Source organism: Camelus dromedarius, chromosome 5 (genome assembly GCF_036321535.1).
Source record: "Camelus dromedarius isolate mCamDro1 chromosome 5, mCamDro1.pat, whole genome shotgun sequence".
In the NCBI taxonomy this organism is placed as follows: Eukaryota; Metazoa; Chordata; class Mammalia; order Artiodactyla; family Camelidae; genus Camelus; species Camelus dromedarius.
The window spans coordinates 69,816,322-69,839,902 of record NC_087440.1 but is presented as its reverse complement, the minus strand read 5'-3'; the positions used below and the strand labels follow the sequence as shown (position 1 = coordinate 69,839,902).

At 36.9% G+C, this 23,581-nt stretch overlaps 1 protein-coding gene across 2 annotated transcripts; it reads right to left on the bottom strand.

Annotated features, from left to right (window-relative positions):
* Window positions 1-263: 263 nt before the first annotated feature.
* Window positions 264-23,531, bottom strand: FCF1 (FCF1 rRNA-processing protein). Of its 2 annotated transcripts, none has more exons than XM_010976499.3 (8): window positions 23,474-23,531; window positions 23,104-23,171; window positions 21,715-21,786; window positions 20,995-21,143; window positions 14,383-14,455; window positions 9,617-9,704; window positions 8,143-8,237; window positions 264-7,333 (listed from the first exon to the last, which is right to left on the bottom strand). In XM_010976499.3, the coding sequence occupies exons 1-8, from the start codon at window positions 23,474-23,476 to the stop codon at window positions 7,285-7,287; spliced, it is 597 nt and encodes a 198-aa protein (XP_010974801.1). In that variant the 5' UTR covers window positions 23,477-23,531; the 3' UTR covers window positions 264-7,284. The 2 variants fall into 2 exon arrangements, with proteins under 2 accessions (XP_010974801.1, XP_031309914.1); XM_031454054.2 differs by lacking the exon at window positions 23,474-23,531 and adding an exon at window positions 22,649-22,709.
* Window positions 23,532-23,581: the final 50 nt, after the last annotated feature.

Sequence of the window (23,581 nt, the reverse complement as noted above, 5' to 3'; positions counted from 1 at the left end):
ATACATTTATACAAAGAGGTATGTAAAAGAACAAAGCCCTGTTTTAACAGTAAAAATTGGAAACAATTTAAATGATCATCTATATGAGCATGGATAAACAAATTGTTTAAATATTTCAAAATCATACAGCAATTAAGGTGAGTGAACTAAATCTAAAACTAACATGGATGAATCTCACAAACATAACTCAGAAAAAAGCGACACTTGGAAAAGACTATATATGCCGGATATACACCCCAAAGAATTCAAAGCAGAAACTTGAACAGATTCTTGTACACCTGTGTTCACAGCAGCATTATTCACAATGGCCAAAAGGTGGAAGTAACCCAAGTGCCCATCAACAGATGACTGGCTAAACAAAATGTTGCGTATACATACAATGGAATATTATTCAACTTTAAAAGGAAAGAAATTCTGATACATGTTACAACATGGATGACTCTCGAACATTAAGCCAAGTGAAATAAGCTAGTCAAAAAGGACAAATACTGTATGATTCTACTTACAAAAGGTACCTAGAGTGGTCAAATTCATGGAGACAAGAAATGGAATCATGATGATGGAGATTGGAGGTAGGGAGGAATTAGAAGTTATTGTTTGATGAGTACAGAGTTTCAGTTTTAGAAAATAAAAAAAAATTGGAGTTGGATGGTAGTGATGGTTGCATGGCAATGTGAATGTACTTAATGCCACTGAACTATACAGTTAAAAATGGTTAAAATGATAAGTTTTATGTTTTGTGTATTTTACTACTAAAAGACTATATACAGCATGTTTTCATTTATAGGCAGCTCAAAAGCATACACATTACAAACATATTGTTAAGGTATACAAGTAATGGGTGAAACTATAATGAAAACCAAGAGGATGACAGACACAAAATCCAGGAGAGTGGTTACCTCAGAGGAGGGGTGTTGTTGAGAGAAGGAATGTAATCAGAGAGGATTAGACAGAAAGTTTCAAAATTATGGATAATATTCTTTTCTTTAATCAGGTTATCGGTGTAAGGGTGTTCATTTTAGTAATATTCCTTATAGCTCAAATATACTCTATGTATATTTATACTCATGTATACTCTATATGTAATTTTTTATAGATCTGCATACATTATACAGTATTTAATACAATCAAAAGTATACATTTAAATACACATATATAGTTAAATATTAACATAAATGTCTACCTTTAAATGTATGAAGTATTATATATTTTACATGGGAAAATTAAAGGAGAATTAAGAAATATTAAAGTGGGTTACTTCAGGAAAACTACTGTTCAGACAATTTTTCTAGACTGAAACATAGCTCCAACTTGTATAGTTCCACCTCAAACAACAGGTTTGAGTGTTTGAGAATGAGGTGTAGTGAATACTACTGTTTCCCTTCAGGACATTCGTTTCCTTCCTTCTTCCATCTTGATAAAATCCCAATTTTGTTCAAGTGTCCACATCTCTCTTTACATATCCCATGTCACTGAGAAAAAGCTGACCATCTCCAGCTCCAAGAGTAGATCCTGAGTAGTTTCAGTCAATCACAGTGATATCCCTTTGCCTTTTATTGGTTCAGATATTCTGTCTTAACATAATCAGCACGTGGCATTTCTTAGGCCAAAGATTGGCATCTGCCCAAAGTTGGCACAATCATGCTGAAGAGAAGGATTTATATTACATGGTTTGGGGAAGAGACCCTCTTTATCACCAATAGATATGAAGAAGGGGCATGTTGTTCCAACTGCTGTTTACAGCCAACTGGGGGCTTTGATGACAAGTCATCAAAGGGGGAATGTCAAACTGAGAGAGATAGAGCTTCAGCCCTGATTATGCTGTGCATAGAGCTGCACTACCTTTGAATTCCGTTATTTGAGATGCATTTCCTTACTGTTTAAGATAGACTGAGTTAGGATTTCTGCTACTTGCACTAGAAGCATCCTAACTGAAACCTGGAGATGCATTCTAAGGATACATACAGTAACAGGAATCTCAGAAACACAGTTGGGCCCCTTGGAAATGCAGGAACCCCACTTGGCCCTTTGAAGAAGGGCTGCATACGTAGGTCACAGAGGGATTGGAATATAGTTTAGGAACTGGCTGCCCTTAGGTCTCAATGTAGACCTAGCTGTCACTGTCTCAGCATTAGTAAGTTCTTGATTAGGACTCTGCCATCTTGGTACTCTTGTGTCAGGTGCACCCCAGCTTTTCTTTGTGTATGGTTTCTACTCTTGCTATAGCTGTTCAACAATCCATGTCTTGAGATCTAAATTCCTTAAAGAGAGGATCTATTTCCTTAGGACAGTCCATCTTATGAGCTCCCTGCCAATTTATAGATAACATGTTTGTGGGTAAGATGCCCTGCCTTTGACTCAGTTAACAGGATTCAAGTTCGTTAATTATGAAGTACCAATTTGGCAATTTATATGGAAGGCAATTGGCCTTTGGGTGTGCTATTAATGCTTGGTTTCTGTTCAGTACACAGATGGATGAATCACTGAACAATTTAGGCTCAAAGTTCTCTCATCATGTCATTTTCAAAATCTTTATCCACAATTGGTACCCAAAATGCAACATTAGCCCTTATATTTGCAGGAATAGTACTATTTCTGATATCTTGTTCTAATTACCTATCTCAATCTTTTATTTCTATAGCTCTCTCACTTCCTAATTTTTAATATATCTGTTAATCAACCTTCTTGAACCTCCTGTCCCTTGACTCCCTTTCCCCAGTTTGACACTCCACTCATGATTTCACTTTCCTATCAATTCTTTTCTACTAGTTCTGGAACCTAGGTTATATCATTTCAATCTTTCTTGCATTCATCATCAACTCTTTGCTCTACTGTTGTGCTTGCCATGTAAATTCCCAACTACAGCTCATTCCACCTATCTGCTTTCTTTTGTTAAATGGTTCTGAAGAAATTACATGACACAACAGGTGCCACTAACTCACTCAGGTTCTTCGATCCCGCCTGGGTTTTCAATGTTACTTTGCCATCATTTTATATGTCACTGGCCTCTCCCATTCACTACAGTAACTATTTCAATCCTTCACCACTACCCCAAGCCTTGTTCCTCAATAAATGGCCTTGGTTACAACATCACAAAGATTGTTGAGACTGGTAGGCACAAACTCCTTCAATATCTGCTCACATATCTACACACTAATCTTTACTTGCAGCCTCCTCTGCCTCCTATCCACCAGTTTCAGAGTGGCTCTTCTGTCCCAAGTTAATCCTGGCCTTTATGCTCTAGATTCCATCTCTTGACGCTACTCTGTTAGTTATCTTTTCTTTCTACTGTATGTCTCACTGATCTTATTTTTTTCACCAAATTTTTTATTTTGAAAAATACCAAACCTATGGAAAAGTTGTAAGAATGTGTAAACAAACACCCTATACTCTTCATCTAGGCATATTTGTTAATATTTTGCTACATTCTCTCTCTCCTTCCCGCTCTTTCATCCAGCTATCTATCTACCTACCTACCTATCTGTTTTTCCCCAAACCATTAAACAGTTACTTTAAGATACTGTGATCCTTCACACCTAAACATTCAGCATGTATTTCCTAGGAATGTGGGTATTCTTACCAGCAACTACAACATTCGTGCTAAGGAAGTTTAACATAAGTATAATTATGTTATTTAACAATCAGCCCATTATTTAAATTTCCTCAGTTGTCCCAATAATATCCTTTATAGTTTCTAATTTTTTTTAAATTCAGAGTCCAATCAAGCTCACACATGGTATTTAGTTGTCATGTCTAGTTAGTCTCCTTTGATATAAAACAGTTCTCCAGCCTTTATTTTTCTTTCATGACACTGACATTTTTTAAGAATCCAAGCGAATCATTTTGCAGGATGTCCCTCAATTTTGGATTTGACAGTTTCCTCATAATTAGATTTATGTAAAACATTTTTTTTTAATTTGGGGGGACAAAAATACAAATAAGTAATGTCTCCTTCTATACCTCACACCATGATGTACATTATGTCAGTTTGTCCTATCAATAGTGATACCAAGTTTGATCATTTGGTTAAGGCAGTGTTTGCCATATTTCTCTGTTGTAAAGGTATATATAATAGTCTGTGGAGGAATGAGGCTCTGAAAACATCTTGTTCCCTACAGCTTTTCACCAACGATTCTGCCAACCACTGATGATCCTTGCCCGAGTCAGTTATTACAATGGTCACTGTAAATGATTTTGTATTTCTATCATTCCTCTACATTTAGCAGTTGTAATATTCCCATACAAAAAAAGCTCTCCATCTCTCCCATTTTGTTTATTCTTACTATCTTATGGACATGTTTATTCTTAATATCTTATGGACATATGGATTTCTTAAAATTAAAAATCAGTGTGTATCAACATGTACACACTATAAATTTACAGTTATATATCAAATATATATATCAATAAAAAATAAACATGTGATAATTCACTACCATCATTATTAATTTTGATCCTTAAATTGTCTCAAATTTGGCTAACATGAGCCTTTTCCAGCTGGTTCCTGTTTCTTTTGGCAAATCCCCATCAACTTTTGAGCACTTCCTTGGATTTTCCTATAATTAAAAAATTTCCTTATTATGAAGAGGGACCAAGTTGGTGACATAAAAGCCCCCTGCACTTCCTCCCACAGACACACAGAATCTACAGCCACACACAGAGCAATTTCCTCTGAGAGAAATCCAGAAACTAGCCGAGTGACTTCTGCACACTGAGTGAATGAAAAAATACCTCACAGTGGGTAGGAAAGGCTGAGATACACTCTCATCAAAAACCTCACCCTCAACACAGCACCATACAGCTGGGAGGGAACCCCCAACTCCCAGCTTCTCCCTGAGGAGCAAAATGTTTGGACCCACATCTAAAAGTGCCCCAACTTTGAAGGTTCTCACACCAGGGACAGGTCCCTAAAATACTTAGCTCTGAAAGCCAACAGGGCTTGTGTCCACGAGCTCCACAGGACTATAGCAAATGAAAAAGTAATTCCTAATAGAGGTGTGACTTCCTTTTGATAGTTAAGCTTTCATTTCTCTCTGTGCATTGCTCTGATCTCATGTTTTTTATTGTAGTAAAAAAGCACATCACATTATATTTGCCATCTTTATCATTTTTAAGTGGATATTTGGGTTGCTTCTACCTTTTGGTTGTTGTGAATAATACTGCAAACATGGGTGTGCAAATCTCTCTGAGATTCTGCTTTGAATTCTATTGTACATATACACAGATGTAAGATTGCTAGATCATAGGGTAATTCTGTATTTAATTTTTTGAGGGACCATCTCAAAAAGTACTGTTTTCCATAGCAGCTGTACCATTTTACACCCTACCAAAAATGCACAGTGTTCCAAATAATAGGATGCTGGCCATATCCTCGCCTACACTTGTTCATATGCTTTTCTTTTGATAGTGGCCATCCTAATGGGAGTAAGGTGATATCTCATTGTTTTTTATTTGAATTTCCCTCATGATTAGTAATGTTGAGCATCTTTTTCATATGCTTGTTGGTTATTTGTATATCTTCTTCAGAGAATTGTCTGTTCAAGACTTTTGCCCATTTAAAAATTCAGGTTATTTGTTTTTTGTTGTTGAGTTGCAGAAGTTGCTTTTAAGTGCTGGATATTAATCCCTAATCACATATAAGATTTCCAAATATTTTCTCCATTTCCATAGATTGCCTTTTCACTCTATGGATTGTTTCCCTTGATGTACAAAAGCTTTGAAGTTTGTTGTAGGCCCATTAATCTAGTTTTGCTTTTTTTGTCTATGCTTTGGGTGTCACATCCAATAAATCATTGCTAAATCCAATGTCCTGAAGTTTTCTCCCTAAGTTTTCTTCTAGTTTTATAGTTTTAGGTCATATGTGTAGGACTATAATCCACTTTGAGTCCATTTTTGTATACGGTGTAAGGTAAGGGTCTAGCTAACTTCATTCTTTTGCATGTGGATATCCAGTTTTCTCAGTATCATTTCTTGAAGAGACTGTCCTTTACCCATGGTTAGTCTTGATACCTTTGTAGAAAAATCATTTGACAATGCAATCAGCCCTACATAACCAAAGGTATTGCATCTGTGGATTCAAGCAACTTGGGATCTCCTGGAGAGGTAGGCAACGGCTGTGGCTCACCCAAGGGACATAAAAGCTGGTGGTGGACATTCCAGGAGTGTTCATCTACATGAGCTTTCTTGGAGGTTGACATCTTGATTGGATCATTAGCACCAAGACCTAGCCCCACCAAACAGCCTATAGGCTTACAGGCTGGGAAGCTTCAGGCCAAACAAGATACTGGATGGGAACACAGCCCCATCCATCAGTAGAATTCCTGAGTCACAAACACCTCTAGACATGGCCTTGCCCACCAGAGATCCAGGACCAAGCTTCACCCAGCAGTGAGCAGGTACTGATTCTTCCTGCCAGGAAACTTGCATAAGCCTTTAGTCCAGCCTCATCCACCAGGGGGCAGATACCAGAAATAAGAAAACAACAATCTCAAACTCCCTATTGACCTCAGGATCAAGTCCTAACCCTTTGGCATGTCATATAAGGCCCTCTCCCTCCCACCTCCTAACTCTGGAGTCTCGGATTTGGGTACAGACCCCTTTCCCCCATGTTCTAGTTATAAAACCTTCTAGCAGCTGTCTAAACAGGCCAAGAACATTCATTCCATGTAATATCCACATCTCCACACTTTTGTTCATATGCTTCATATACCTCATTTTTTTTTGCTTTATTTATTTTTTAAATATTTATTTATTTACTTGCCTCATTTTCTTAAGCTCATTTACTGGGCAAGCACCTATTCACTGTTTAAAGATTAACTCAAACATAACCACCTCTAGCCTTTCTTCCTCCTTATCCTGAACAAGTAGAAAGAAATCATTCTTTCCTCCTGTATATGTCTACCCCCTCATATTTGCATCCTACCATCATTATCTTTCCATATTTATTCATCTACATTTTTCTCTTTTCCATCATAATATGAGTATCTTGAGGACAGGACCATATCTTATTAAGTACCTAGTATGACCTTAATAACACTTGTTGAGTAAATCAATATAAAATGACCACCAAATTATGTGAGCAATCATCTGATTTACAAAAAGATGTAACAAATTTTAAAATGACACAAAATATCATTTTCAAAACAACATTAAAAAGTGAGTGTATTTAACCACACTCAGCTCATTACAGAGCAAATGAGTGGAATTCATGCTATAGCATGTTTAGTGAACTGGCAAAAGAGAAAGTTGGTCGAAGGAAGGCAGAGGAACTTTGTCTTTTAAGAATTAGAACCGAGGGGCTCCGTAATCATCTGGCATCCGCTCAATGTTGTACCTGATCAGGACAAAAAATTAACACTGGTAAGAACCCACCTAAAAACCCTTCCTGTACTGATTACTCTCACCTCCTGCTGCGAATTCCTTTTGCACTGGGAACATTTTAAAGGGACATCATAATGAACGATTTACGGCAAAATGCTGACTGTATTATCTATATTCTCGAAAGTCAGAAAGTTAACAAGTTGGGGAGCCAGGCACTGAGTCCAGGTAAGCCCAATCCCCTCGCCCATATTTCTCCTATGTTGTGTTTGCCCCAGGCTGAAAAGCTGGGCAATAATAGTCTGAGGACTGATACAGGAACATCTAAGAAGGATAAAAGCAGCTTTTGTATTTTTTAAAGAAACTTCTAGTTTCCCAGATGAGGTGCTAATCACATAAACTAGGTTTTAAAAAAAGGATATTTCTGGCCAAAAAGATTGGCTTGATTTAAATCACTGCTTTGTATTTAAAGCCACACATCTATTTCTTCTAGTGATCTTAATGTAACATTGTGGATGCCTGCCTCATTCCTAAATCCCAGTTTTATCTTTTGCCCTTGTTCTTGTTATTCTGTCTCATTTCTTCAAATAAAACTATGCAAACATTTGATACAACAATCTTTTTCAAATTCTTCTATAACTTGACCTCATTTTTAATTAATATCAACTATATACTTTTTTCTTTTTTACATGGAGGTACTGGGGATTGAATCCAAGATCTCATGCATGCTAAGCACACAATCTACCACTGAGCTATACCTAACCCCTTCCCCGCCACCATATGAACTATATACTTTTAATCACTTCCCTAAGAGAAAGTTCTCACCTATGGTTAGAAATGTACATGATGGGAACTCCAGGGATCTTCCGGATTCTTCTTTTAAGGTCCCGGTCAACTGTGGCCACAATGTAACATTTGTGCTATAAAAGACACCGAGTGTTCACATAGAGCTCACTGAGTGATACTGGATAATGGTACAACCACTGGTTAATCTGAAGAACTATGCATTTTCACAGCAAATAGGAAAGGAAAGTCTATAACAATTTCTTAAGTAGCTACTATGATCTAGAAATTTTATTTATAAGACACAGTAAGTTGCCTGGGATGAATGTAGCTCTAAGAATCTTGAGAGGGAAAGATAGAAAAACCTATTTAAAAGCTGCAAATTGTTTTTTTGTCTCGTAAGTGGAAGGGATTTTCACATCTGGGACAGACAATTTCTTGGTTTTAAGAAAATGCCCTAAGGGACTCTATGCAAAGGCAGAGTAAGCACCTTAGATCAGGTGGCACAGCAGGGATCTCTGGGGCCTGGGCCTACCCTGAGCCCTCCTAGTGGTGGAGGCAGGATACCTCCTTGGCCCTGAAGCCAGAATAGGAGAATCTCCAGGATAAGTCTGAGTCAAACAGCTCTGAAAGCACTAACATTTAGCTGATGGGAACTAATTTGTATTGTACTCTACTTACATCGTACCCAAATCCCTCACTGAGTTTTTTTTTTAATTTTATTCTTCTTCTTATTTTTAATGAAGGTACTGGGGACTGAACCCAGGACCTCATGCATGCTAAGCATGTACTCTACCACTGAACTATAACCACCCCTACCTCGTTGAGTTTTGTAAAGATTGGTGTCAGCGGTGCTGTGGGAAATTAAGGGAAATGCTGACCCCACACATGGGATGAACTGGCTAATGGGATGGCAGTGTGGTCACCAGATGAAGATGATTATCCTAAGCAGAGAGAGGCTCTTATAAGGGCAATAAGCAGCAGTTCTTGTAGTGTTTGACAAGGAAGTCAGAAGAGAAGAATTAAAAACCTACTTATTCTAAGGTACATGTAAGACCGCACCCTGGAAGACTCAGATGTAACTGAGAAATACTTCTGGGTTAGGCATGGTGGAGAGGAACAGAATTCCTACACAGGAAGTAAATGGAAATAGAATTTTATTTTAGATTCACAGGGAGGTGGAATCTGATATATTATTTTGTCTATACTCACCATTTTATAGAGAAGATTTGTGGAACAGAGATTCAGTGAATGCTCCATATTACAAACCCAATAAATGCAGGTACTAAGATTTGAAACCCTTGTCCTCCCCAAGCCCATTATCTTTCCATTATGGTTATAGTATACATTTCCAATCCATTTTCTTAAGTAAACGAGGGCACCTGCACATCCCATGAAGGGATTCTACATAATTTCTTTTTACCATTTGTATTCCCAGATACTTACATTAACATTCAGGAAATAATAGTTTATCTTTTTTTTTAAGCACAAAGTAAATATTAAAAAGTGATGATACCTGAGTTACCCTCTGTACTAAGCAGTCATCTGCATAAGTTCCTTTGTGTGTGCATGGTAATCGTTCAAATCTCGGATCCTTGGCGATCCTGTAGGGTTATAAAAGTGGATTAATGAAAACATCCACGCAATTCGGTAACTTTACAAGTCTCAATCAGTTAAATAAGAGTAATGTGATCTATGCAGAGATTTTAAGGCACTCCTCTCTTCCTGAAGCTTATCTTCTAATTGAAAAGATAATAAGAGAAGGGTAGTAAAGCTTACTGACAGCTGGTGTGACTTATGTCATGGACTCGTCACAAAACTCTGTATTATTGTACTTCCATTTTACAGATGAAGCAGCAGATTCAGAGAGATTGATTAATTTGTGCAAAGTTACACAGCTGGGATAAGCCAGGATTCAAAACCAAATCAATTTTAACCTAACCATTTCACTTTTAGGAAGTTGTCTTACACAAACGTACAAGAATATAGGCTCAAGGATGATCACTACAACACAGTTTATAACAGTGGAAAACTGGAGATAATTTGAATATCCGTCAACAAGATAAAAGTTAAATACATTTTGGTGCCCCTATCCTATTAAAAAAAATGAGGTAGAACTGTATGTATGTACCAACATGGAAGGACATGCAATAAATTGAATAAACAAAGCAGGTTTTATATATATATACACACACACACACGATACATGAGATATGATTCAATTAAGAAAATTAAAATCTCATTCTCTTTCTCCAGATTTCCATTTGTTCAAAAAAAGTTTTGGAAAAATATGTATTAACCCTTATCAGTTGTCATTCTTAGGGTAGGAGACTGGACAAAATGTACCATGAAGGGGGACTTTCACTTCTTATTATATGTATATATTTATATTATTTACCATAAAAAAATCAAACATGTACCATTTTCATGCAAATTTGAGAAAGAAAAAATACAAATCTGTGATTCCCAGAGTCATGCTCTTTCTATTACACAATGACAATGAGTCACAGAATGAATAATACAGGGCAGCATGTAGGTATCAAGTGCAACAAAAATACTCCTATTGCAGCAGTTCAGAACTAGGTCCATGTGGGCTGGGTATATTTAGAAAAAAATTACACGGAGATAAAATAAAATGAAGAATGATCCAAGCAAAGTGAAGGCAGGCACATTCCAAACAAGGCACCATCTGCAAAATGGTTCAATGGTGTTCCGGGAAAAGTGAGCCCATGTTTCCGGCGGGGGGAAGAGTGTTAGTGCAGAAGAGAGTGTAACAGGGTTAAAAGGCAGGTTGAGGATGGATTGGGAAGAGTTTCCAATCCAGGCTGAGAAGTATAAGCTCTGAGACATAAGTGATGGGAGACAATAAAGATTTCTCAGTGACAGAGACATGAGCAAAGCTCTGTCTTAGGAAGAGTAAGTAGCTGTGGTGAGGAGGATACACTAGATGGAAGCCATGCTGGCTGCTGAGAAACTAGGCAGGCAATAGTGTAGGCCTTTGGTCTTTGGGTTATCTCTTTCACTCCTGAAATCACTGATCTCCTTCTATTAGCTCACTCTCAGAAACTAACATGCTCTAGTATCTTCCCCATCTTAAAAAAGAAAAAAAAAAAAATCCCTTTACTTGTTATTCCACCACCCCAACCCACACCGTTAACATCCCATTTCTACTTCTCTTCACAGCCAAACTTGGTGCTTCTAATTGGTGCCTCTATCTTCTCCCCTCCTACTCTCTATTTTTATTATTATTTTAAAAATAATTGCCTCCTTCCCCTTTTTATTTGAAATATTTCAAGTATACAAAAAATTATAAGGAATGATGAATACCTTGTACCCACCATCTAGTTAAAGAACTGAAACATTACACATAAAAAAAATGAAGCCCCCTCCTCAATCCTAATCTCTTTTTACCTCCCCCCAAGTAACTATTACCCTAAATTTGGGATTTATCAGTCCCAGATACACTTTACTATGTATGTAAGATCACATTATATATACACCTGTAAAAAATGTAGTTTTAATTTGCATGTTTTTAAACTTTAGATAAACAGAATGATCTACATATGCTCTTGTTTTGTTTCACATTTTTTTTGAGATTTATGCATATTGACGCACATAGTTCTACTTCACTCATCGTCACTGCTGTAGAGTATTTTATTTGTGAACATTCCACAATTTACCCATTATCTTCCTAATGGATCTTTTGGCTGCCTGCAATTTTTTGCTACTATCCAGATAAGAAAATTCCAATATTTGTTTCCAGTATATGTATGTGAGCTTCTCTATGGCAGGCTTTTTTTTTTTTTTCCACCAAAACCCACAGTATGAAATACATTTTCTTGCATACAGTAAGCACATACATGTACATATACACACACAAATAAAAGTGAAAAAAGTTCTGTGACATAATACTCGACCTTTGCTACATGCAATGCATGCAAACTGTATATATAGTTTATACTGTTTTATTAATAAAAGAAGCTGGATGTGACCCATTAAACTGATGTCATATCCTATAGATTCACCATCTCCAGGTTGAAAGATACAGTGTCATAAGAGTGTAGACAACCTCATTTTCACCAGATATTATCAAATTACTCTCCAAGGTGACTGCCCAATTTACATCCTTAGCAGTTGAGTATGAGAATTCCCATTGCTCCCCAGTCTCAATTATTGTTGGCACTGTCAAGCAGACTTTATTTCTTGCCAATCTGCTGTTTCTGAAATGATATACTATTGTGGATTTTGTCTTCTTTTTATGGATTTGTAGTTTTTTATGTATCTTGAAAATATACCCTTTGTTCACTATGTGTTACTAATAATATCTTCCCAATCTCTACAGCTTTTCACTTTGTTTTTGCTGTCTTTTGTTATACAGAACTATACATTTTCAGTATAGATAAATTTATTAGTTTTCCATTATGGTTTGGCCTTAAGAAATTCCTGCCCTCCCCCAAATCACTAAGATAGTCTCTATGTTTTCTATACAGGTTCAGACAATCTACCTGGAATCAATTTTTGTGAAAGAAGTGAATAAGGATTAATTTTATTTCTTTCCCCAGGAATAATCAATATTTTCATAATTTATCACTTTCCCACTGTTTTCTTTTGCCTTAAAATTAGCTTTATTAGGCATAAATAAATATAATAAAATGTACTGATTACAAATGTAAAATTTGATGAGTTTTGACAAATTTATTTGTCCATGTCACTACTTCCACAACCAATATAGAAGACTTCTGTCACTACAAAAGGTTCCCTACATCCCTTTACAGTTAATTTCCTTTTTCCATCCTCAGATCCAGGCAACCATTGATCTGTATTCTATTACTATAGTTTTGCCTTTTCTTGAATTTCCTATAAATGGAATCACATTTCTGGTACCTAAAGGCCATCCCCCAACACACAAATCCACTGGTATATGTTGGACTTTGAAAGGGTCTTTTACCTATGTGTGATTTTGTAATATCATGCATTGATCATTTGGAAAATACTGATTCACTGAGCTACACAGATATTTCAAATATTGACACATTTCATTATACAACATAAAAATATCATACGCATTGATACCATCACTGTTTTCAACAGAAAGGTCTTTAATATTGGGAGTGTGATAAGCTTGGAATTTTCCAACACTCTAATTTTTCACTTGAAAATTCTGTTTTTATCCATCGTAAGTCATACAGTAAGTTGTTTTCCTTTAAGTGACAGGCTCGCTGCATTAATGTTGGAGAAAATATCTGCTAAATACCAAAGTCTGAAAAAATCAGTGTTTGTCAGTTGTTCTTCACATAAAAATGGTATTTCATGAAAAAGCAGCTGGTTCAGCTCACGACTCAAATAGCACACAAATACTTTTCATTGTAACCACTTTAATCCTTTGGTATGCAGCAGAGGTGCTTTCTTCCCCTTCTTCCAGTTTTATTGAGATATAATTGGCATACAGCACAGTGTAAGTTTAAAGTGTACAGCATAATGATTTGACTAACACACCTCATGAAATGATTCCCACAATAGGGTTAGAGAGCAACCATCAGCAGAAATGCTTTATGTGTCCTTCACTTTTCACCACAAGGAACACTGATATGTATGTACTCCAGGGTTGAGATTTAACAGTTAACAAATTTTACTGCTCCATCAAGGATATTCTTAAGTGACTAGTGTATTTCTTTTTCTTAACTGCCAGGGGTGGTAGTGAAGACTATAAAGACCACTAACATTACTTGGATCCACTGCCTTGATTTATACCAAGGCACTGGCATTTTTGCCATCAGTACAAGTGTCAGCACAGTGACAAAGGCAATATCTTGGTATTATTGTGAAAACAGTTTTGCAAAGTCCCTGCAAAGGTCTCTGAGACTCCTGGTGGGGAAGGGGTGAGGAGGTCCATGAACCACACTTCAAGAATGACTACAGTAAACTCAAAGACACTTTCTGGAATAAACTCGAAACTTAGAATGTGAATCTTTAAAGTGTGGGATTCCAAAGAAGATACTACATAACAAACGAAAAGATACTTTCTTATCGAAAAATCTCAAGGAACTTAAAAGGAGGCCCATAAGACCACTATGACTAAGTAATTTAGTTCAAAAGGCTTCAGCTTGGAAATCTCTAACCTTTAAATGTTTGCTTCCTTAATCATAAAAAGTTAACAAGCTATGTATGATTTTTATTTAAACTAACCAGCCAAGAAACATTTGGATGGCAAACAGATGAAGGAGGGTCAAAAGAATCTTCAGTATACCAATCTAGGACAAATGTAAACCCACTCCTTCCTACCTTAGAGCCACTCGATACTTCTGCCCCAACTTCTCAATTTCAGCCATTACACAGTCAGTTATGCAAGGGATACCTGCCAGGAAAAGAAATATATTAGTAACAGAATTTGTAGAGGAACTGATTTTACTCTCTCTGAATTATATTCTGTTGAGAGTCTTTAAAAGACTCATGAGACTGCTGGAATAACAGAAAAAAAGCACAGTACAATAACTGATAAGAGCTAGAAGAGAATAAAATCCTTATTTATAAAGAAACTAGGGGAGAGAAGCAAGATGGCAGAGTAGAAGGATGCTTGTAGCTCACCTCACCCTCTCCCACAAATACACCAAAACTTACATCTATAGACGTACTCAGCCAACCAAAGCACCTGCGGAACTCTGACAGAACATCGCCCTCTTCAAAGGACAAAGACGCCAAAAATCTGGTAGCAGAAAAGGAAAAAAGAAAGAAGAAAAAGCAAAACAGTGCGGGACCTATCCCGCGGAGAGGGAGCGGCAAAGGAGGACTGGCGCTTGTTCTTTGGGTCTCCCCTCTCCAACAGAGAGACCAGCAGGACGGAGGGGGAGCCTCCGAGGCTCAAATCTGCCCCGAGCACCTCTTGACCGACAGAACTGAGTTAACCATGCACAAAGGGTCCCCGCGACACCCAGCCTGAGACGTGAGTCAGCAGCTGGGGGCCGGGACAGGCTGCCTGAGCCGGGTGGAGGACTGGGGCGGCTGCACTGAGGCAGCCCCAGGGGAATGCAGGGTGCTGCGCGCCATGGCTGGGAGGGGATATGGAGCAGAACCACCTCGGTCCCCCATAAATTGCGAAAAAAGCAAAGCAACACGGCTGGTGTGCCCTGGGTGGAGGGGCGCTGTAGCCTTTGTCTCCTCAGACCTGCGCCGCCATTACTAGCACATCTCACGACAAGAGAAGCAGGGCTCAGCCACAGCCGTCATCTCCTCCTGTGCTGGGAGGGGGCGCGATCTGCCCATCTGCCTTGCCTGAGCACAGCGGCATTGGGAGGGAGAGTGACCTGCCCGCCCACCGGGTAAGAGCTCAGCTCCTGACCCAGTGTTAGGAGGGGGCACGATCTGCTAGCCGACAGCCACTGGAAGCAGTATAGATGAGGGCGTCAACAGAAGGCCTCTGGAAACAGCAAGCTGAGTTCGCGAAACAGGGAGAAGACACAAAGACCTCTCGATAAAATCATTAAGAGCACACAGTCTCCAGGATAACTAGATAACTGATACTCCTTAAGCCAGTGTCAGAGAGATATGAGCAATATGAAGAAGCAGAGGAACCACTCCCAATTAAAAGATCAAGAGAAATTCCCTGAAAGCACGATCAAGGAAATAGACATTGATGGCCTACTAGATCAAGATTTCAAAAAAGGAGTGATCAAAGTACTGAAGGAACTAAAAGAAATAGTGTTTAGAGGTATAAAATATGTCAAAAATGAAATAGAAGCTATAAAGAACCAAGTAGAATTAGTAAACTCATTTGCTGAGATGAGAGCTGACCTAAATGCTCTACAAAGCAGGCTAGATAATGCAGAGGAACAAAAAGTGACCTAGAAGACAGGACAACAGAAAGCACCCAATCAGAACAGCTGAGAGAAAAACAAATAAAAAACAATGAAAACAATGTAAGGGACCTATGGGATAATATAAAGCGTGCCAATCTATGCATAATAGGGGTTCCAGAAGGGGAAGAAAGAACAATGGGGATTGAAAAGGTATTTGAAGAAATCATGACTGAAAACTTCCCAAACCTAAAGGAATCAGATATCCAAGTACAGGAGGCTCAGAGGGTCCCAAACAGGAAGAACCCAAACAGACTCACACCAAGACATATCATAATCAAGATGGCCAGAGTCAAGGATAAGGAAATGATCCTAAAGGCAGCAAGAGAAAAACGAAGAGTGAGTTACAAGGGAAACCCCATAAGGCTCTCAGCTGATTTCTATACACAAACAGTACAGGCCAGAAGGGAGTGGCAAGATACATTCAAAGTCCTGAATGAAAAAAAGATGCAGCCTAGGATACTCTATCCAGCAACGCTATCGAATAGAAGGAGAGATAAAGAACTTCACAGACAAGCAAACACTAAAAGAGTTTAGCAACACTAAACCCATGCTAAAAGAAATATTGACAGGTCTACTCTAAATAGAAAAGAAGCAGGATGCTATAAAAATGAGAAACTCGTAACTGGGAAGGAGATAACTGCCATGAATTACAAAAAGAATAAACACAAAATTGTAAAAGAAGACATCTAAATCATTAAGAGTGGGAGAGGAAGCAAGGAAAGCCACTGTGGAAAACAGTATGGCGATTCCTCAAAAGACTAGGAATAGACTTACCATATGACCCAGGAATCCCGCTCCTGGGCATATATCCAGAAGGAACCCTACTTCAAAATGACACCTGCACCCCAATGTTCACAGCAGCACTATTTACAACAGCCAAGACATGGAAGCAGCCTAGATGTCCATCAACAGATGACTGAATAAAGAAGATGTGGTATATTTATACAATGGAATACTATTCAGCCATAAAAACTGACAACATAATGCCATTTGCAGTAACATGGATGCTCCTGGAGAATGTCATTCTAAGTGAAGTAAGCCAGAAAGAGAAAGAAAAATATCATATGAGATCGCTCATACGAGGAATCTAAAAAAAATAAATAAAATAAAATAAATACAAAACAGAAACAGACTCATAGAATACAAACTTGTGGTTGCCAAGGTGGCAGGGGGTGGGAAGGGACAGACTGGGATTTTAAAATGCAGAATAGATAAACAAGATTATACTGTATAGCACAGGGAAAAATATACAAGAACTTGTGGTAGCTCATAGTGAAAAAAAATGTGACAATGAATATATATATGTTCATGTATGACTGAAAAATTGTTGCTCTACCCTAGAATTTGACACAACATTGTAAAATAACTATTACTCAATAACAAAATGTGAAAAAAAAAAGAAACTAGGGAACTGTTCCAACCCCACATCAAGATTCCATAAAGTATCTCTCATAAACGTATCTGGGGACAAAATTAAGCTGGATCCCTGTCAATCTTTACATATTAAAATAAATTCTAGATGAAAAAAAATTTAAATGTGATCCAAAAGAAACCACGAAATTAACCAGAGAATGTAAATTTGATCACATAAAAATATAAAAGTTCTATTTGACAACTATCAAATAAAAAGTCATATTAAAGTAAAATGAAAATAATCTGGAAAAATATTTCTACATATCTGTCAAAGGGTTAATTTCCTTAATATGTAAAGAACCTTATAATAATAGCTTGGAATTGTGTGTTATTTACCAGACACTGTGCTAAGCACTTTACAAGGATTATCTCATTTAATCTTCATAACAATTCCTATCAGGTAGCATTGTTATTACTATTCCCATTTTATAGATGAGGAACCTGAGGTACAATGAAGTAACCAGAGAGCAAATGGTGAAGCCAAGGTTTGAACTGAGACTGTCAGGCTACAGAGTGGGTTGTTAACCACCTGGCTACATTTCATTTCACAAAAGAAGACATACAAATGGTCAATCAACATAAAAATGCTCAATTTCCTAATTAAAGAGATATAAATTAAAACAAGATTTCATTTTCTATCTATTAGCGTGGCAAAAACTAAACAGATGAAAATAACCAATATTGAGGAAATAGGTATTCTCACACTAACTTAGTAGGTGTATAAACTCGTGAAGTTATTTGAGGGCAATTTTGCAATACCTATTAAAATTAAAAAAAAAAAGTACCCCCTTGATATTGCAATACAGCTTTTACAAAATGTATCCTAAACTAATACTCCACCCTAACACAAAGACACATTCACAAAAATATTCACTACAGCCTTGTTTGTAATAGCGTAAAAACTGGAAATAACCCAATGTCTATTAGGATGTTGGTCTTTAAAAATGATATATTTAAACAACAGAATACTGGAGGGAGGGCACAGCTCCATGGTAGAGTGTATGCCTAGCATGCATGAGGTCCTGAGTTCAATCCCCAGTACTTCCATTAAGGAAATAAATGAATAAATAAATAAACCTGATTACCTCCCCCTACTAAATAAATAAATGAAAATTAAAAAAATAAATCATAGAATACTATGTAATTTAAAAAAGAATAAATCCATCTATGTATATTGATACAGTGTAACATTCAAGATGTATTTGTTCAATGTAAAAAGCAAGGAGAAATGGATAACTAAGATGTGATCCAGCCATACAATGAAATATCATTTGGTAATAAAGATACCATTTTAATGAAATGTCCGGGAATAGGTAAATCTATAGAGACAGAAAGCAAATTAATGGTTCACTATGAATACACTAAAAGCCACCAAATTGTATACTTTAAATGAGTGAAATGAATAGCATGTAAATTATACCTCAAAACTGTTAAAGAAAAAAGCATGACAATAAGAATAATGTATGATCCACTCTCGTTAATAAACAAAAATAACCTCTACCCAACAGAAATTGTATATGAATTTTTTAAAAACTGCCCGTGTCAGAGGAAAGCCATTTGTTTTTTAGAAGTACATTAACACTTTTGAAAGCAAGTAAGGTTAAGAAACTTTAAAACACCATGCCCAGAAGCAAAAGCAGTTGTAAAATGGAGGAAAGTCAGGAGAAGCAAATAGTTATGGACTCAGAGGGCAATATGCGTCTTAGGAGGATCAATTTCAGAGCCATGTAGCACTGAAACAAGCAAGGGCTTACACCTAGAGTGGGGAAGCAGGCCCAGGAAGATCACTACAAAGAACAGGGAAGAAGACTCATGGGCAGAAAAGAAAGCTGATGGGCGGCTAACTATCCTCCCTTGTAGGAATATCAGATGGAAATGGAAGAAACTAGGGACTAAGAAAAGATCAAAGGGAATCTCCAAGGCAAGAGGAAGGTAAAGGCCTCCCTTTATATGTAAAGGCAACTGAAGAAAAATTAAATAAGCAGAGCTTAAAACAGTTAAGGAATGTCCTAGGTAACTGAATTTGTACTGTACTTGAATGTTTCTTCAACCTCTGCTATGAAGTACTACGTTGCACAGAATTTTCATTAATTAGCTTGTTTTTAGAAAAGGCACAGTGAGAGCATTTAGCCATATGGATTATAGCTGTACTCTAAGGTAACCATACCTAGAGAAAACCTAACTATAGGACTCAAGCTATCCTAAACAATCACCATTTAGATAGCAATGGCGGAACTACAGAGTCAGAGAAACAATTCACCTCCAAGGTGCCATGCTTGAACCCTCCACCCACATCATTTACATATAAGCCAAAGCATTTCTGAAGAAGCGGCTAAGACATCTATAAGAAACACCATGGGAATACAAAAAGTCTACCAGGTTTGGTGTCTTCCCTAATACAGGCCACCCTAGCCTACCCTTACAGACATGGTAGTGCTCCAACTCCAGACTACTCTTTACTGTTTCTAAGAGATTTTCTAGAAAATTAAAGTACTACATGTACATAGCTTTTAAAAGAAATACGGAAAGGCATATATGAAAAACAATCGTCCCCTGATTTTTTCCCACTCCACCAATTCTGATCCTTAGAGATGATGATTTCACCCTATTAGCTGTCTTTCTCACTTTATTATATCTTCATATAATAAAATTACTCAGTTACTTTTGTATTGATTAATTTTAGGCATTTAAAGACTTTATCTCACTTACCACATACCTTATCTTGCTAATTTTAATAAATCAGTAAACAACATTTATATTACTACCACTCTATAAATGTTTATTATGTAGTACCTTTTAAATATTAAAGAAGGTGCAAATTTTTTCCATTTATTCCAGTAACTTATTCTTTATGGCAAAGTATAATTCTAATTTTTATTTGTACCTTTAATTAGGCAACTGGAAAATACATGAATATAAACCCATCCCACCACAAAATGCACCAGATGTCACTATTAGGAAGTTATTCCCTTGTACATGGTCTAAATTTTCTTTTTCCTCCTCATGGCAGTAAGAGAAGATCATTTGAAAGAGGGAACACCCAAATATACAAGGGAAATCTATTAATGGTAAACTGCACACCTATATGTAAATAAACTATCTCAGATCCTTTGTGGACACATAAAAGCCAAACTAAATAAATTTAGGAATAGTTGACCATCATCACTTCTGGTCCTGTGTTTGTAAATAGCAAAATGTCTTATTTAGCTTTTCTGCACTGTAGTAGAATGAAGACTGTTTCTTCCTTAATGTAAAAACATATATACATAGTGAGAAAAGAAACGAATTTTCATTTATCCAGAATTTTAAAATCCAAAATCTTAAAACAGAAAAGTTCCCTCCTATATTCAGAATTGATGTCTATAATGATGGTCAAAAATCTGCTAAGTGTTTTCTGAATTGTGAAAGTTTAATTATTCCTAGTCAAGTTTGCATCATATTTCAATTCGTTAAAAATGGTCACTGCTAAAAAAAAAACAAAACCAGAAAAAACCAGTCATCACTATGGTGAGCAAATTAAATGGCTAGCAATTCAGTTAACTAAAATCCCATTCCCCTCTTTTTCTATTTTGGATGATTATGACTATTCTGTACAAATGTCACAGTAATGGAAAAGTACAATACTCACACTTGGCATACAGACAGTCCATCATTGACTGCACTAAGTCCAGTTTGGCTTTAATGGAAAAGTTGATAAAGTTGGTATCAACCAGGATGTGGTAAGGTGGGCCCAGCTGTGTGTTATATTGGAAGAATAAGCAGGAAGGGTGTTGAGGGCTGAAGGAAAAAGAAATAAATATCTACATTGATATTTTGATATAAACAAACAAAAGAAGTCTCTGCTTGGAACTGTTTGCTCCTTTTTCCTTGTTCATTAGAAATAAATCCCAATAAATCCTGTGATGATATATCCATCACCAATTTAGGGCAAAATGAGAAAAATTAGAAAAATATGATGATGTTTCATAAAGTTAAATGTATTTACTTAAAAAGCATAACCTTTATTCTGAAAATATGTCCTTACTACTTTTTGATACATTCTCTCTGATGAAATGATAGTGTGTTAAACAATGGCAATTACATCTTTTGACAGATTTTTGGCAAAAAAAAAAAAAAAAAAAATCCTAGACTTAATCCTCAGGATTTTACAGGAAATTTTACTGCTCCATGAAATCAAAAAACCTTGAAACCACTGGAATTGTTCTATGTTTATCAATATCACTCGGCATAGTGACTTACAAATGACTGAGCAAATCAGTTCAGGGAAAGCCTGAATTTCTAAGAGGTCTATGGTTTTAGAATGTCTCTTCTAGTTTTAAAGGAAAACTTGAAATTTTTGATTACTCACACTTCTCTTTCCTTGAGGGCACTGGGATCTTTCTTTTCTTTCTTTTTCGGTTTTAATCTATCCTTTTCTTTACTACAAAAAAAAAAAAAAGTAAATTAAATGCAAGGGGGAAAAAAACCATAGCAGTTATAATCTTATTCAAAATTACAGTTTATTTCTTTCCTTTTTTTTTTGGTTTACAGAAGAAATTCTACTTGGTGACTTCATTACGTTAATATCGGCATACACTTTTTGAGCACAAATGCCTGTGTGAGAAGTAGCCTGGAATTAACATAATTAATCAGTAAACATAATTACACTTAAACATCTTTAGCTGATAATCCATAAAGATTGTTAATGGGTAAATAAATGTTGTTTATATTATTATTTCTTCCTTATATCAAGGATAAAAATCCATTTCCAAGTAGTGGGTAAATAGGCTGACATTTATCGTCTGAAGACTCAGATGCTTCAATAACAGAGGGGAAATGGTTCCCCTACATGCCTCTTATAAAGGGCTAAAATGTAACAATACATATGCAAAATTTAACCTTAATTAGAAATAAGGGCGGTGGGTATAGCTCAAGTGGTGGAGTGCATGCTTAGCATGCACAAGGTCCTGGGTTCAACCCCCAGTACTTCCTCCAAGAATAAATAAATAAGTAAACCTAATTACCTCCCCCTCCCCAAAAAGAAATAAAATATTATTAGTGGGGCAAATTTCTTAAAAATTACATGATAAATACATACTCAAGGCTGAGAATACAATTTAATGACTGAAGGCTCTAAGGACGATTCCTTTGTTCTGAGACTCTTAAACACAATGAAGGCCACTCCTTATTTAATAACTCAATTCATTCTCCACTGAAGCAGGCAAGCTGTTTAGGTTCTCTTTATAATAGGGACTATTATTCTACTTCTTTTCTTCCACAGCCATAAATCTTATAAGACTTACAAAATGGAGACATCTAGGTGTTTTCCCATTATTTCTTTCATAAATACTCGAGTGTCAGGTGCTGGAGACAAAACACAATCATGGTTTCTGACCTCGCGATCCTTTAACAATGTTAACAATTTTTTTTTTCCTGGGGAATACAGAAATGTAATGGCAAGAACATAAAGATAATCCTACACACCTCACAGAACTATTAGGAGGCTTAAATGTGATATGGAAGATGTAATATATAAAAACAGTGGCACAAACTGAACACTTAGCATGATGAATTCCCATCCCACTCACCAGTGTGCTTGCTCAGCAGCTAAATGAGTGTTATACTTCGCTATATAAATCCAAGATACAATAATATTAAAAGTAAACACAAAATAACAGCAAAAAATCTCACTACTTATCCCCTTGTGACTCCTATATCTCTGGAAAATCTATGAACCCAGTTGATTCCAGACACTCACAGTCTCTGATCTCTGAGACTAAGCATTCGCTTCATGGTCGCATATTTCCGGGCTTTCTTTTGCTTCCCCTTGAAACAGAAATTTTAGAGTTAAAAAAAGTTGGAAATTACATCTTCTTAAGTTCCTTTCCTTTCGTCCACTCCCTTCCCTTCTTCCCTCGAATACTCAGCTCCTCTTAGTCTCTGTCCCAACCAGGGTTCTCCCCATTCGCTGGACCTCAACAGGCACCACTCCGAGTAGTTTAAGAGCTGAGACCGGAATAAAAATACGCAAGGGGAATGTGGAGGAAATGTGACCAAGGTGTACTACCCCCTCAATCTCCGTCCCAAATGTGGTGTGACAACTCTCTTCTCGGACCCCGCTTTCTCACCATGTTCACGCCGCACTCTTGTTTCTTCCGGAATTACCAGCGGCACGACACTTTTGCGTCAGCCGTATACTGCTTCCGGCAAAGGCTAGCCCGGAAGCGGAAGCCGCT